Genomic DNA, 15,753 nt, shown 5'->3' on the forward strand with positions numbered 1-15,753 from the left:
ACGCACTTCAGAGGAAGATATTAAATAAGTGCTTGACGGGAAGAAAACACTGGATTTTCGTGAGGTTCGTGAATGACATCTGTTTAAACGAGATATCTGCATATTTGCAAACAGTATATAATACAAGTTTTATTGATATTTGCCTTTTATCATTAGACAAGACAGTTAAAATGTACAGGGAACTGTTGAGGAGAGACTGTTAGAATACGTGCTTCAGAGGAAGATTTATGAGTGTTCCACAGGATGCTGGATCTGCTGAAGTTGTGTGAGGTTGGTTTATTACATCTGTTTAAACGAGATATGCGCATATTTACAGAAGATATATGATATTAGTTTTATTGATATTTGCCTTTTTATCATTAGACAAGACAGTTAACAGTTACAGGGAACTGTTGAGGAGAGAGAGGGAGAATGAAATAATGTTAACAAATGTATGAGATAACAAAAAATAATAAGCGCAGATAAAAGAAATAATTAGCGCAAAAATAAATAAAAAGTGCAGATCAAAATAATAAGCACAGATCAAAAAATAACAAGCATGAATCAAAAATATATAAACACATTTAAAATATGCTTCAAAAATAACAACAGAAAAATTAAAGCAAAGTCATCAGAATTGTAAACAAAATCATGTTTTCCTTGGTGATATTAATGTTTCGTCTGCTCTCTGGCAATTTTGCTGATATTTTCATTTTTTTGTATGCTTACGCTGTATTTTTCTTTGTTTTTGTTTCTAAGTTTGTTTCTTGATTTTCTAAAACTTGTGAGTAGAGTTTCATGCAAATCAAGGGGCTTTTTGTGTCCCCATTGGTCCACTAGTTCTTGATCGACAGCTCCTCCTCTAGCCATTCATTTGAAGAGGGGAGGTGCGATGGCTGCTGCTAAATATTATATTATTTGTGGTTGATAGATATGCTACTTGTGTCTGTTTTGAGTATTTTCTGCCAGCTATAGGAAACAATGTGTTGTACGAGTAGGCAATTATCATAGTCCGTTAACACATGTATTGAGTCAGCTGAATTTAGTTAGTCTTTAGAGTCTTTAGTTTAGGCATTATTTAAGACTACCATGTTTGTAGCCTGCATATCTAAAAACAAAAAATAAGGCTGGGTTGGTGTGGATGTTTGATGCATGTTTTTCCTAGCTGTACCAATTTAGTCACGAGTTCAGAACCCAACTTTTGGGAAACGCAGCCCAGATCAGTTTGCTAGATACCTGTGAGGGAGAGAAGAGTCACTCAACTCTGAGAACATCTGTCCACGCATCAATTGTAGGATATAACTGCCCAATACTAAAAGAGCGCGATTCAGTCAGTCCACAGAGCCACGGCAAAAGAAATAATATTTGAATGTGAGATGTAGGATGACCAAACGTCCTCTTTTACACAGACATGTCCTCTTTTTCGGACCTGAAAAACCTGTCTGGCTGGGATTTCAAAACTGGCTGGAAATGTGTAGGATTTGTCTTTGTCTTCATATCGATGTGCTTTCTACAGTTAGGACTATTATATATTCTGTGTATTTCATACTGCGCATCAGTTTTCAAGTTTTTATGTGTCCTTTATATGGTTATTCTGGCAGTAGAATTCTCTCTCGCTCACTTACTCTTTGTGCGTGCTGTGTGAATTATTAAATAGAACACCTTCATTAGACTCACACTTACTATTTTTAACTGAAAATATTGACTGTATCGAGATAACATCAAATATAGCCTACTACGACACAAATAAAATATGATCTTCAGGGAAGTTCACCTGGGCACAGCAGGAAGACTAAAGTTTTGGTGGGTATTACACAAAATATAATTTTGTGCACTTAAAAGTGGTTACTTTTTCACAACAGACTGTTTTTTTTTTGTGTGTGTTTTTTTAATAACTTATAAAACATTAAGAAAAGTAATTAAATATATATTTAATATATATATATATATATATATATATATATATATATATATATATATATATATATATATTATACACTGTATATACTGTGTGTATATATATATATATATATATATATATATATATATATATATATATATATATATATATATAGGGCTGTCAATCGATTACAATTTGTAATCAGATTAATTACATGGTTAATTACATGGTATACCGATTAATCACAATTAATTGCATACATAAGTATTTGCTAAAAAAGTCCCTCATAACAATAATTCAATAAATAATGATTAATTATAAATAGTTATATTTGTATAATTATAAATAAAATATATACAGTATATATTCTAAAAATAAAAATACAGATAATTAAAATGCAATGTATTTTGGCACACAAGTAAAGCATTAAAAAAGACAATAAAAGTAGCAGCTTTAGAATGCAAAATAAAGTATTTATTTATTCCATATTATTGAACATAAGCCTATCATTGGCCTACAGTTCATAGCAATCCATTTTGCTATTGAATTTGTCAATCAGTCCGAGATTTATTATAAGGGCTTGACGCGTCAATGTACACCTGCGTCAGATGGACGCTTTTGGAGTGTCTCGGTTGCATCGCTTCATAAATGTACCGTTTTTAGGTCACTGTGTCAAGTTAAACAAAGCTTCAAACTTAGAAAAACATGTCTTGAGATCCCTGCGTTCAGATTTGCGCTCCAACAAGCTGTTTGAATGCAACAACTTGTACTCATCTTGTGTTGTCTGACTTTGGTACAGTAAGTGCGGTTTGTTCTCTGTCTGTATTAGCTGTGCGTTGCCTATACAGCGAGTTTTGCTTACTGCCCCTTTGCGAAAACAGGTGGTACCCCAAGCTTGAATTGCTCAGATATAAGGAATATTCCTTATTACGGTCCAGGACAAGGTTAATTGTGTACATTTACAAAACTTTAAATTTACAACACTTTAAATTGATATCCCTAATATATATATTTATATATATGGCCCTCAATGAAGAATACCACCTGACTAGTGGCTCCCAGGTAGTTTGAGACCCCTGCTCTAGAGACTGTTGTGTGTGAAAATCCCAGGAGATCAGCATTTACAGAAATACTCAGACCAACCTGTCTGGCACCAACAATCATGCCACAGTCCAAATCACCGAGATCACACGTTTTCTACATTCTGATGGTTGATGTGAACAATAACTGAAGCTCCTGACCCATATCTGCTTGATTTTAATGCATTGCACTGCTGCCACACAATTGGCTGATTAGATAATCATCTGGGCCTGAAGCTTTCCTAAACTTTTGTTTCCGAAAGACCCGTCACACATCCTCCTCACAGATCATAAGTGCAGACTGAGTAGCAGGAGGGGGAGGAGTGGGGTTCCAAGAGGTGATGGTGTGTGTGTGTGTGAAGTGAAGATCAGAGTGGGGGAGAGGTGTGAGACATGGCTTTTCAAACCTGCAGTAAAACACATTCGGTTCATCAGTCATTAGTTGATTTTCTACAGAGCGATGGGGAGGTGTCTGTATATACACACTGTTTCAAAAGTATAGCAACAAAGCTTGAACATCATTCCTTTTTACATGAGACTGGGGTGATAAAAATTGTTTACTAAACTTGTCTATGTAAAGTTAGAGTATTTAAACTTAGTTGTCTTCATAACGGAGCACCAGTAAACCCTTTGGGCTAAAATCCTTGTAACTTCCGCACAATGTAAAGATACTAAAAAGAGAGTTCACATGACTTTGAGTTATTGGTTTTCATCATTGCCTTCTGTTTTTGAACAAGTTGTCATGTTTTCCTGTCCATGATCAAACTTACAGAGAAGGTGCAAGGGACTGTTTGTGTCTATGCAAACAGCTGCTTCATTTTTGGAACGTGAGCAGCAGATCTGCGGCCAACAAACATGCTCCCTCCCATCTGGTTTTGGACTGTGGTACATTCTGATGAGAAATTAAAATCACAACTCAGAGTTTACACATATACCTTATATTTCATGACACTGCCTAAAGTTTTTTTAAACTGGAATAACGAAATGGCTAAAAAAATTACCCCTTTACCTTTAACAATAAACATATTGAGTGCTATAGTTGTTTTTAATGATGTGCGACCTGTAAATATCCGGTAACATCTAAAAAGAATGCCATTGTTTTGGGGTTTCATGACACTTTAAGGAATTTCTACAAAAACATGCTTTTACCTCAGAAATATAGTTGTATGAAGGCCCACACAGAAAATATTCCTGCATTAGTTTTGAACAAAGTACATTATCCACTGAATCCAGAATTGTTTATACTTTTGTAAATCATGAATTCTCCTCGTGCCTAGGCAACATCCAAACTAATAAGTTTTCATTTGAAAACACATTAATTTGCTATTATTATGGCTCTCATCCACACTAGAACAGTGTTTTCCTCTACCGAAAACAGTGTTTAAAAAAAGAAACGCTCTACATACAGTAACCTCATATGGAAAACAATTACTTTAAAACTGAATATAATGAACAAGTCACCCAATGTACCTGTTATTAAATTGCCCCCAAAAGCCATGTCTTTTTCATCCATTTTTATTTGAGTAAAAACACGTATTTAAGATATTTTAGAAAAATTATAACAATCACATATTGCATACAGAGATCGCATTGTCAGCGTAGGGCCATTTCTAGCTATAAGTGGTATAAGCTGCCTTTTAGGGCCCCTGAGCCACAAGGTAGTTTTTTAATTTTTATTTTATTTACTTTTTAAAAAATATACTAATGTAAGACTTGCAGCTGTTATGGCTCAAATAGACAGTTATAGGGGTCACCCTAGTGGCCTGAGAGGGAAGGGAGTGTTGGAGGTGGTGTGTGTGGGGGCCTCCAAGTATGATTTTGGAGTGTTGGGAATAGTCACACATAATTTATACACATTAAAACATGATATCAGGGTTTTAAAAAAATCAAACATTTTGGAAAAGAACAAAGCATCACGGTTGTTTAAGCCAATGAGCATTCGGCTGTGTCGTCAGCAAGTTATTTATCAGTGTTTCCAGTTCCTGCAGCTAGTAGAATCTTTTCCCCTGGCTCTAAATACTGTGGCCACCTCGCTCTCTAGTATTTTTTGACATCCGTCGTCAAGGCATCACAGCAAGTCAGACAGATTTGTAACAAGCATGCACTGCCGGTGATCACTGGTGATCGGTTTTGCGCAGAACTTGCTCATCTCAAAATAGCCTGCTGATGTAATTCTTGAATAAGAACAAACACGCCTCATACAACTAAACAAATACAGGCAGGTGTGTATAGACAAACAAATGTGTAGGCAAAAGAGTCACGTGCAAACTTCTATTTTTTTAACAGCAGTGTTTCTGTCCAATGGCCTTCTTCAAAAATGCATGCAGTTCTTGAAATGATCACATTTCCTTCTAATGGATTTGGATTTTCATATTTCTGTCATTATTAAGGGATACATAATGTGAAATAACATTTTCACTTGTGCTTATTTTTCACTTTCATCTTCCTGATGATATATTAAATGTTAAGAAGGTCCTTAAAGGGCATCAATATTCTGTATGTGACATCTGAATTCAGAATATCAACTTATTTTATTGAAAACAGTTGTAAGCCTGACTCAACAAGAATTAAAAGTTCTGTGCTCTAACAAGAATGGCCACAGACAGCTGGATAATTGTGATAAACAAAAGCAGTGCATTGAACTTTTAAAATCTTTAATTGAACTATGAATGTAAAAATGAAATACACAATTTATTAACTTATAACACACAGTTTAGTACTGTAACTGTATCTGAAAAAAGACAAATCACCTTTATGCCTGGTTGGAACAGAAATTTGAAAACGTGATTGGTCATTTGAAGTAAAATACAAATAAGACTTCTTAAATTAACACTGGCTTCATGACATTTACTGAGTAAATAAGGGAAAAAAACAAAGCTGACGTTTTGTAGGAAATCCATAAAAAGCTCTAAACACTTTGATCAGATAAGAATCGTATTACAGTTTTTACAAGTGCTCACACATGCATTTCACAATACTGAGTGCACAATATTGACAGTCCAAACGATGAATCGTTTTCCATTGCTTTCACATAAAATACATTCAGTAAGCAGATCTTTAATAAATCATGGAAACATTTCTTACTCAAACTCAACCACTGCAAAACTGTTTAGTCACAGATACAAATCATTTCTCTAAGTCTACTTTTTACTAGTTAACTGTGCTTAAAGTCAAGTTCACTGTACTTGAGCCAAAAGAATGTTTAAGCATGCAAATTAATTGCCTTTCAAATCTGGTCAGGTAAGGTCAACTTTTTCGATTTTACTGTGTATCTACAACCCATTTTGCACAACTTCATAGCTGATTGAGTTGATTTTGATATCAATCTGGTCATTGGAGAACTTTGTGAAGGGTTTAGAAAAAGTGTACTCCGTATTGAGAAATACCTCTAACCAAATGTAAAAAAAAAAACAACTAAAAACTGCCATATTGAGGTTAGTGGGGTTAGTCAATCAGATTCATGTTTCCTGTGTATTGTAAATGAAATAATACACACTCACGTTATTACAAGTCTCTGTAGAACAGGTCCTGTTGTTTAAAGAATGTCATAAATGGTTTTATATTTCACAAGAATTCACTCAGTATAAATGAAACAGACAGTGACTGTATGGTCATGAATTCTTTGGTGACAAAATATATTTTCCCTTTATTCAGCAATACATACAATAGATATTGATCATATTTGAAATTGAACTAACTACTTCTGACTGAACATGTCATAGACATAAATTGCAGTTTATACTGTATATAAGGTGCTGACACAATATTTTTGAAATGACTCAAAATGTAAAGTGGCATTTTGAAATTTTTTATTTTTTTTTTGTGGAATTTATCATGGAGTAAAACTATTCACAGAGTTTCAATTGTTATGATACAAGGATATAAATCCACACATCCAATCCAAATCCACAACCTTAGTTATATTTTTGTATAAGTGGTTAGACTGTTAGTAGTATATTGACATTGCTAATGTAATAGTAATTCTGAATAATGGTAGTATGCATAAGGCCACAAAAAAAAAAAAAAAAAAAAAAGGTATTTGTAAGTATATCATGTAAATAAACTGTTAAAAAAAGTGGCATTTTTCTGTTTTTGCAGCTTAGTATGAACCCAAAGCCTTCTCTCAGATGCTCATGGTGCACTGGATGAACTATGAAAAGAGATGTAAGAAAGAGATTAAAATAATAATATACTGTAGTGACATCTGCAGTCTTTAAATGCAATCCAACACATCTTTAATATCTACATTATTCACACCAGCTGTCACAGAACTATTAGCCACATTATAACCATTCTCTTTTTTTCCCTCATGTTTCAGTTTAAGTAGAAAAATCTGATTTGAAGATTGTCTTGTTTGAGTAAAGAGCTGATTGGGCCTCAGATAAACTCAATAAACAGATATTTGTTGTGTACAAAATTGAACATGATGTTCATGACAATTTCTTTATTTTAAAAACTAACCTGGAAGTGTATATTAAAAGTATGTTATATAAAAACGATTCCTGTGTCTTTGATTTAATGTTTGTTTTATGCTCAGTTTATTTGCTGTACTAAAACTGTGCTATCTATCATATGTTGATTTACAGGCTAATACCAGTCTTGGGGAGTAGTTCACTAAAAATAGCAACGCAACTAACTTGACAAAATTTTTCAGTAGCATAACAAGCTTCTTTTTCCAACGAGTAGTGCTGTAGCCTCACAAAACACTATATGTGTCACATCAAACTCACCTGAACCGTTCTCTTCCAGTTACAATAAATGACTAGCATTGGGAACTCGTATTCATTTTAGAGCGTCTGTTCTTTTGGACGGTTCATGTAAGTGAACTAGTTCACATAAATGATTCACTGATTCACTTGAGCCAGAGCAACCTTAAAAAGACCTTGCCTTGTTTTTTGAAGTGAAACATTTAGTTAATTGACTCTTTTTGATTTTGATACGATTAACCATGGTTTTACTACAAAAATACTGTAGTACCCACAAAGAAAACATGGCTTTAGTTTAGTAATATTGTAGTAACCAGGTTAATTTTGAGGTTACTATGTTTTGCCACTAATGCCATGGTTAAACTAAGGTCACTATAGTAAAACCATGCTACTTTTGTAGATTGTAGTGTTGTTAATACTTTTTTAAAAGAGTAGCTTGACTGTAGTTTAAGTTATAAGTAGTTTATAGATAGGGAAGAAACAGTTTAAAAGTGGCTTCCCCAACACTGGCTAATACACTGTCCTAAAGATGATTTTGGAAAACAGGTCCTCCTGCCCTAAAACAATACAGTTAGGCCTTCAGAGTGCATAAATGTCCATGAAGACTTACATCATCATATTGAAATGTTGCCATTCCCTGTTGAGCCTGGTCCCTCTTTCTGAACAGGTCTACACAAGAAAGTTTTACAATAAAGAGATTCACTTACTGTACATTTCACATTGATTAATCATCATAAATACATTGATTTTTAAACAGTGAAATCAATTGAAAAGTTTCTGCCAGTTCCAAATTACACTTAAAAAGCCTAGAGTTTCATTAAATAAAAAGCCCCATTTGCAAACAAAACGTATTTAAAAGATTTATAAAAGCAAGAAGATTCTTCATACAACTCACCAGTCAAGCTCCTCATTTTGACGCAGCATGCAACATAATCATCAAACGAGATCTTTCCATTAGAGCTGTAACGCTTTATTATAGCGTTCATGGCCTGAGGACTCAACCTGTAACCTGAACACACATGACAATGTGTCCAACAGCCACAAGGACCTTCATATCCACATAATACAATTTATTCACATTCAAAATGGGTCCTACATAAAGAAATTTAACCTTAGCAAGGTGGTTGGAACAGTTACATTTTATTGTTGCAAAGAAATAGTTAGGTCTACTAATGAAATGTTGCATTATATGCCAATGGTGTGTCAGAAAAAGAGAAAAACAACTTTGTTTTTCCAAAGTTGCAGTGCCTAAAACTATCTTAATATCCTTTTAGATTCTGGTTCCTTTGTGCATCTTCACTTTAAGGGTCTTCATGGTTTAATCCCAAAGATATGGGCTCTCAATGTGGCTCCAAACATAAACTGTTAAATTTGACCCATTTTCAATGGTCTAAAACCAAATGTCTGTCACATGGTATGAAGCCAGTTTATGAAGTTTTACCCATGGAAGTGATGGCCTGGTTCATTTCCTGTGGGTCAACTGTACCGCTCCTGTCCCTGTCAATACTCATAAAGTGCTGCTTCCAGCCGTTCAGCACCGCCCACAACTCCTTAAACTCATTGAAGCCCATTGAGCAAGACATGTCTCTCTGGTGATCAGCTAAGTTATGGAATATTCCAGTTTTAATCCATTAAAAGGGCACAGTATTAATGAAATCCTATGCATTCAGTTTTATAAACTGTAACAGGTTTGAAATGATTCAGTGGTGTTAGTGTGAGTGAGGATACATCAAGCATGCTGACCATCAGCCGACACGTCTCAATATTGAAAGCTGAAAGACACAAAATGAATGTTAGGAAGTAATAAATCTGTGATTAACTTCTCAGCTTATTTGTAGAAATCAACCGATAGTGTTGATTCAAAACAATAATGCTAACGACTATTTTTATATGAAAGTGTGCATCAGTCGACATGTAGACCTGTCGTCCTGGATGCTCCAAGTTTGTTTACTAACTGTTGCCGCATCACACCAAATATGTTTGTCTATCTTCTGTTTTGTTACTTTTAGTCAGTGTTTTTCTCCATCTCATACTACACACATCTGTATAATGGTCATTCTTGGATTCAATACAAAAAAATTTTGCTCACTGTATGTGCATGACACAATGTCATGTGCTGTCAACATGGCAGCGCCCATGAGGGGGCGACCCGCTCAGTGTAAAATTAAACTGCTTTTATTGAGCTACCCAATGAGTTACGTCTTCATCTGATGTGAGTGTACATTATTTTCAACATATTAAAAAAGAAAATGCTATTCAAAGTTTCAAAGAATGCACCTTTAAAAACCCAACACATGCTGCCAATAATTGGTAGACTAATATTATATAACCAATAATTTATTTAGTAGAAAAGTGTGAAATCTGTAAATATCAGTCAAACTAATTAAAGGTATAATGTGTCATTTATTTATTTATTTATTTTTTTTCTTTGGTACTATTTTCAGAAGTGGTAAATTTACAAAACTCTTAGTACTAATACACAAAATTCTGCAGTATCTTTTTCACTACAGCTTGTATTTCATCTATCTTGCATTTAAAGTAACTGGTTTTCATAATGCTGTCAACATAAAACTTTTAATTTGCATTGGCTGTCATTCATTTGACTATCATTTCATCCAACTGACCTTAATGGTTAATCAGTGAGTCGTTGTATATTGCTAGATTATCAACAGGTCTGATTATTCAAAGCAGGATAACATCATGAATTCTTCTTTCATTATTGCCAATTTTATCTCATGTAGTAACCACAATTGTTTACCACACATCTGGTATGTGTGTTTAGTGCAAGTACTTGTTTCAAAATTCTTCCAGTATCATTTACTGTACAGTGGTGGCAGTATACTCACTCTACTGTCAGGACTGGCACAAAACCTCATGACAGTGGCATATCTTTTTCACACATTTTGATAACACATTGGACAGATATTACAGGAATTATGGAATTTATATCAATTCATACATGTACTTTAAGCATAGTGTACATTACAGTACTGTAACATTTTTCATTCAGCACCTTTAAGAGTGACTTGAAACATGATTCTTGCATTGTTTGCTACTGAATAAATTGTTAATTTTTAAAATGACAATTGAAAGATCATCATTCTCTTGTATTATTGTGATTAAATCAAATGTTCTCATTACGTCAAAATAATCTTGTGTTTGGAAACAATGATTATGCAAACATGAACAACTCTGATAAAAGCATGATAGCAAGTTTTGAAAGAACAACTAAAAGGTTTAGTCACAGGTGTGAGTTTTGTACTAAGTTTTGAAGATTAACACTTAAAAAAAACAATTCCTGGAGTTTAAAACAACTGTGTGAGAAACTGTGTACAACACTATTAAATTAAGATACATTTGTCAGTGTCTTACGTCTGTAGCCACCAGAGAAGTTGGCCTGGGTCAAACAAGTTTGAAGTTCTTCTGCAGATATTTGGCCATCCTAAACAACAAAAACAAATATATACTAAACTATATTATACTAATGTCTACTATAATATTCTAGTAGACATTAAAGTCATTAAATTTGGGGTGCCTAAATGAAATACTACTAATATCACAGAAACAAAAAAAGCTAATAATTTAAGGTTTACAGACTGAAGCTGGTTTCACATTCAGCATTAAAGTGCACAATGTGTGTGCGTGATCAAAAAGATTAACACCAAGCAGATATCTGCGGAGAATGTAGTTATTCGTTCTGAAACTACAGAAAATAAAACAGTAAATTGTGTCATGTGTAAATGTGTCTCATTAATGATGCAAACTTCTCATTTGTAAACAATAACATTGGCAGAGCAAATGAAAGAGCCTCTTACTTGACCAGCAACTGCAACGAAGTATCCGTACAGCGGGTCCTGCTGCTGGCCAGGAAATCCACCTGCAAACTACAGGGAGGATGGGGGCAAACACCTCAGATTTAGTACCTAACATGGGTGTTCCGCCCATTACAATTAGAAATGTGTTAATTGTTTGTAAACCTAATGAGATATTATAAGAAAAAATATTGGCACACTGTTTCAAGGCTTTATTGAGAGAGTAGTTTTATTATGCGCTCATCTCACACTAACAAGATCCAATTCTGAAGTGAGCATCTGCACATTCTGTGGGCGAGAGGTGTGAACTCCACTCCTCAACACTGAATTTACATCATTCAAATGTGTTGAACTTTTAGTTACACAATATAGTTCCACATTAATTCATTTGTTAGTTCAAACAGGTTTTGTTCGTTAATTCTTGTTTGGAAAACATAATTTGTTCATGTAGATTTAATGTAATGGAATAAAGTTTATGTAAAGAATTCAAAGTGTTTAAAAGTCCCTTATTACAGGTTCAGTATCTTGACATTAAAATGGTGATAGTTCATGGATCAGTCCTTGTGAGATGTAAACCTACATCCACTAATCTCTCGGTCACACGACATTAACTGACAAACTGTTTTGTCATCATAACTTCTTTTTCGTTTCGTTTATGGTTCGATGTAAGGTACTAATGGAAATACATTATTCACAGACTTAGAAATAAAAACAAAAGAATGATGAAATTTGGCTTGCGAAATGAGTAATTTCATATTGTATTGACATAATTTTTGTAGAATAAGAATGTATAATTAAGATATAAATAAGAAAAGGGAGTAAAAAGACTATGCTCAATATTGTGGACTGGTTTAGTGGTGGAAGATCTGAAATGTTTTAGTTTCAAACCCCACAAGCAGGCTGCCTGGTCAGTGCAAAGGAATATATATTAATTACAGGATTAACAGTTGTTTTTTTTTCTCCCCAATTTGGAATGCCCAATTCCCAATGCGCTCTAAGTCCTCGTGGTGGTGTAGTGACTCGCCTCAATCTGGGTGGCGGAGGACGAATCTCAGTCGCCTCCTCATCTGAGACCGTCAATCCGCGCATCTTATCACGTGGTTTGTTGAGTGCGTTACCGCGGAGACCTAACGCATGTGGAGGCTTCAGGCATCTATGCACAACTCACCACACGCCCCACCGAGAGCGAACCACATTATAGCGACCACAAGGTTACCCCATGTGACTCTACCCACCCCAGCAACCGGGCCAATTGGTTGCTTAGGAAGCCTGACTGGAGTCACTCAACACGCCCTGGATTCGTACATGCGAGCTACCCAGGCCCCTAAGAAGCCAATTTTTTAATTTTTGGTTGATGCATTTTTTTGAGAGTCATAGCACAAACGAATAATTTACAATTTTCAAAAACAAGGTTTTTCAATAAAATAAAATGTTTATATTGCCCACAGACTACTCAAAAACAAACAAATATGCAAAAATTAATAGGTAACATTGCAATATGGAATTGAGTACACATGTTTGTGTGGGTCTCCATATAATTACTTCATTTTACAATTGTTCATGAAAAATTTAGCGTGTGGAGGCTTCACACTATTCTCCGCTGCATCCATGCACAGCTCACCATGCACCCCACTGAGAGCGAGAACCACATTATAGTGACCATGAGGAGGTTAACCCAATGTGACTCTACCCACCCTAGCAACCAGGCCAATTGGTTGCTTAGGAAGCCTGACTGGAGTCATTCAACACGCCCTAGATTCGAACTTGCGACTCCAGGTGTGGTAGTCAGTGTCTTTACTTGCTGAGCTACCCAGGCCCCCACAGGATTAACAGTTTTAAATTATTTCGCCTCACGAATCAATTCTAACTGACTCAGTTCCATACCCGCGCACTGTTTGTTTGACTAACAGCCGCGGTTACATGCGTAAGTCTGCGCATGTTCTAAAGAGCGCTCCTATCTCATGGTGAACTGCATGCAGTGAAAGCACTGTCTACTCTGTTCTTTATTTTATTACTCTTCTTTTATAAATAGCTCTTGAACAATGTTTAGGAGAAACACTTAAAGGCAACACTGTTTTAGTTTAATTTGTTAACATTTACACCAGTATTAAACTATTTTAAATAATGGAGCCAATAAATAAATTTTAATAAATTTAAATGAATGGATTTATTGATTGCTTTTCAAATGAAAAGAAATTAAGCTCATCAGAAGGTAAGACTTGGCTTTATTGTTTTATTTATAACAGCAACTTTCTAATTTGCTGGGTTATAGACGAAGCTATGTGGTTTATCTTTAGATGCGTGTGGTCGTATTTGGTCTGGTGCTGTTCTATTTTTGTTGTTTTACTCTCAACTATCGTTCTACCTGTGCTTGCATTTCAATTTGTCATATGGCTTCAGTATGAGCAGTACAAGTGACCTATGTATTTGAATGAGTCATATGAAGCTGCTTTTCAAGAGTATATAGTGTGTAAATAGGTGCTTAAATGTGACCTTTGAGGATGGCTGCTGCAGCACGTATTGATATTGTCAGGAATTAATTCAAATATTTGGGACTTGATTTGATGCTGTCACATGATGAAGTAAGATTGGATGATGTCATCGGAACTTGCCATTCCTTGGCTTTGGGTGAATTGCCCACAAAGAGTAATCTATGATCTCTCACCATTGTGAAATTGTGCAAGACACTGAACCTGATGTTAAAAGCTTAATTTAACAAACTAAAATTATGTTGATGTAACTAATTTCATTCATGTGGAGCCGATTAAGAAAATTTAAACTTTTGTTCAAAATTCAAAAAGAGTCCAGACTTTTTTATGAACATTTGTTACTTTGTGCTTTCATGGTGAGTTAACTAGTTCCACAGGAACATTTACAATAAAGTTCCATTTGTTAACATTAGTGAACAACATTAGTTAACATGAACTAACAGTGTACAATACTTTTACAGCATTTATTAATCTTATTTAATGTTACTTTCAACATATACTAATACATTTTTAAAATCAAAAGTTGCATTTGTTAACATTAGTTAATGCACTATGAACTAACATGAACTAACAATGAACAATTGTATTTTTATTAACTAACACTAACAAAGATTAATAAATGCTGTAAGAAATATATTGTTCATTGTTTGTTCATGATACCTAAAGCATTAACTAATGTTAACAAATGTTCCGGTTCTTTTAGCTGGCACTTATTCCAGGTGCAGTCTGAGATGAAGTCTCTTGATAAAGGGCAACTGGTGACCTACAGCACTACACACCCAGTTTAAATCACTGAGCTGGTGACTTCATTTTACAATAGACCTTTTTCACACAAAGAATGACTTTCCAGAAGATACAAAACAGAGCGTGGTGGATTACTGGTCACTCTCTGCAGCTGTAACAGAAACCCCTCACAACTGTGGAAATTCAGTTTTTAGAACTAATTCCAGGGTAATAAAACACAAAGCATAATGTTATAAATTTACACTCAATATTTTTTTTTAAAAAATCTATAATTTAAAAAAAAAATAAATAAAAATGCGAAATTTACGTTGATAAAAAAGGCGGAAATGCGTCATCACAGTCTGTGGAAAAGGTCTATTAGTTTGATAGAACAGAATGCGGTTTGATAGCTGTAATGTTATTTTAAGATATAAACATGACCAATTCTGCTATGGGCATACTAGAGTAAAAACATTCTACATTGTCTACATTCGACTCATTCATTAAAAGACATGACTATGTACTGAATCAGTGCCGAGACTGTTTCACATGAATCTTGCGTCTATAATATCAGTTCATATAGTCTACTACACCCCAGTGATAGAAGATCTTACCCCACCCGCAGCAGCTGGTGCGCCGTATCCCTGATAATTCATTTTAAAACTGCAAATTTTCTCTTGCGACTTTCTGATAATGAAGTTGATGCTGTTAATGTCTGTGGATTGTTATCTCCGCCCTCTCCCGGTAATGGGAGTGTCTCTTTAAACACAACCACAAACAAACACTAGCTTGCTCTTTTGACATGCGATATGATATTAGATACAACTTATTCGAACATTTATATTCTTTCAAGTGTAGGAGTGCTTTTGAAGCTTTGAATCGATTAAAACGATCATTTTGAAAATATATTGACTGTTCAGAAACATCCAGCGCACTGGCGACACCTGCTGGTCAAATGCGTGTAAATGCACAAATACAATGATAACGCCCTTGAGGTGACCAAAGACTGTTTACTCAGAGACGGGCCACTTGTCTTAAAGTTATGGGAGAAATTGGAACGCTCGG

At 34.8% G+C, this 15,753-nt stretch overlaps 1 protein-coding gene across 1 annotated transcript; it reads right to left on the reverse strand.

Annotated features, from left to right (window-relative positions):
• Window positions 1–5,595: 5,595 nt before the first annotated feature.
• Window positions 5,596–15,449, reverse strand: sri (sorcin). The gene is made up of 8 exons (XM_051718087.1): window positions 15,303–15,449; window positions 11,480–11,548; window positions 11,037–11,106; window positions 9,393–9,436; window positions 9,106–9,253; window positions 8,560–8,673; window positions 8,275–8,333; window positions 5,596–7,108 (listed from the first exon to the last, which is right to left on the reverse strand). The coding sequence occupies exons 1-8, from the start codon at window positions 15,342–15,344 to the stop codon at window positions 7,082–7,084; spliced, it is 573 nt and encodes a 190-aa protein (XP_051574047.1). The 5' UTR covers window positions 15,345–15,449; the 3' UTR covers window positions 5,596–7,081.
• Between the last annotated feature and the right edge of the window lie 304 nt (window positions 15,450–15,753).

The sequence above is a fragment of the Myxocyprinus asiaticus genome, chromosome 15 (genome assembly GCF_019703515.2).
Source record: "Myxocyprinus asiaticus isolate MX2 ecotype Aquarium Trade chromosome 15, UBuf_Myxa_2, whole genome shotgun sequence".
In the NCBI taxonomy this organism is placed as follows: domain Eukaryota; kingdom Metazoa; phylum Chordata; class Actinopteri; order Cypriniformes; family Catostomidae; genus Myxocyprinus; species Myxocyprinus asiaticus.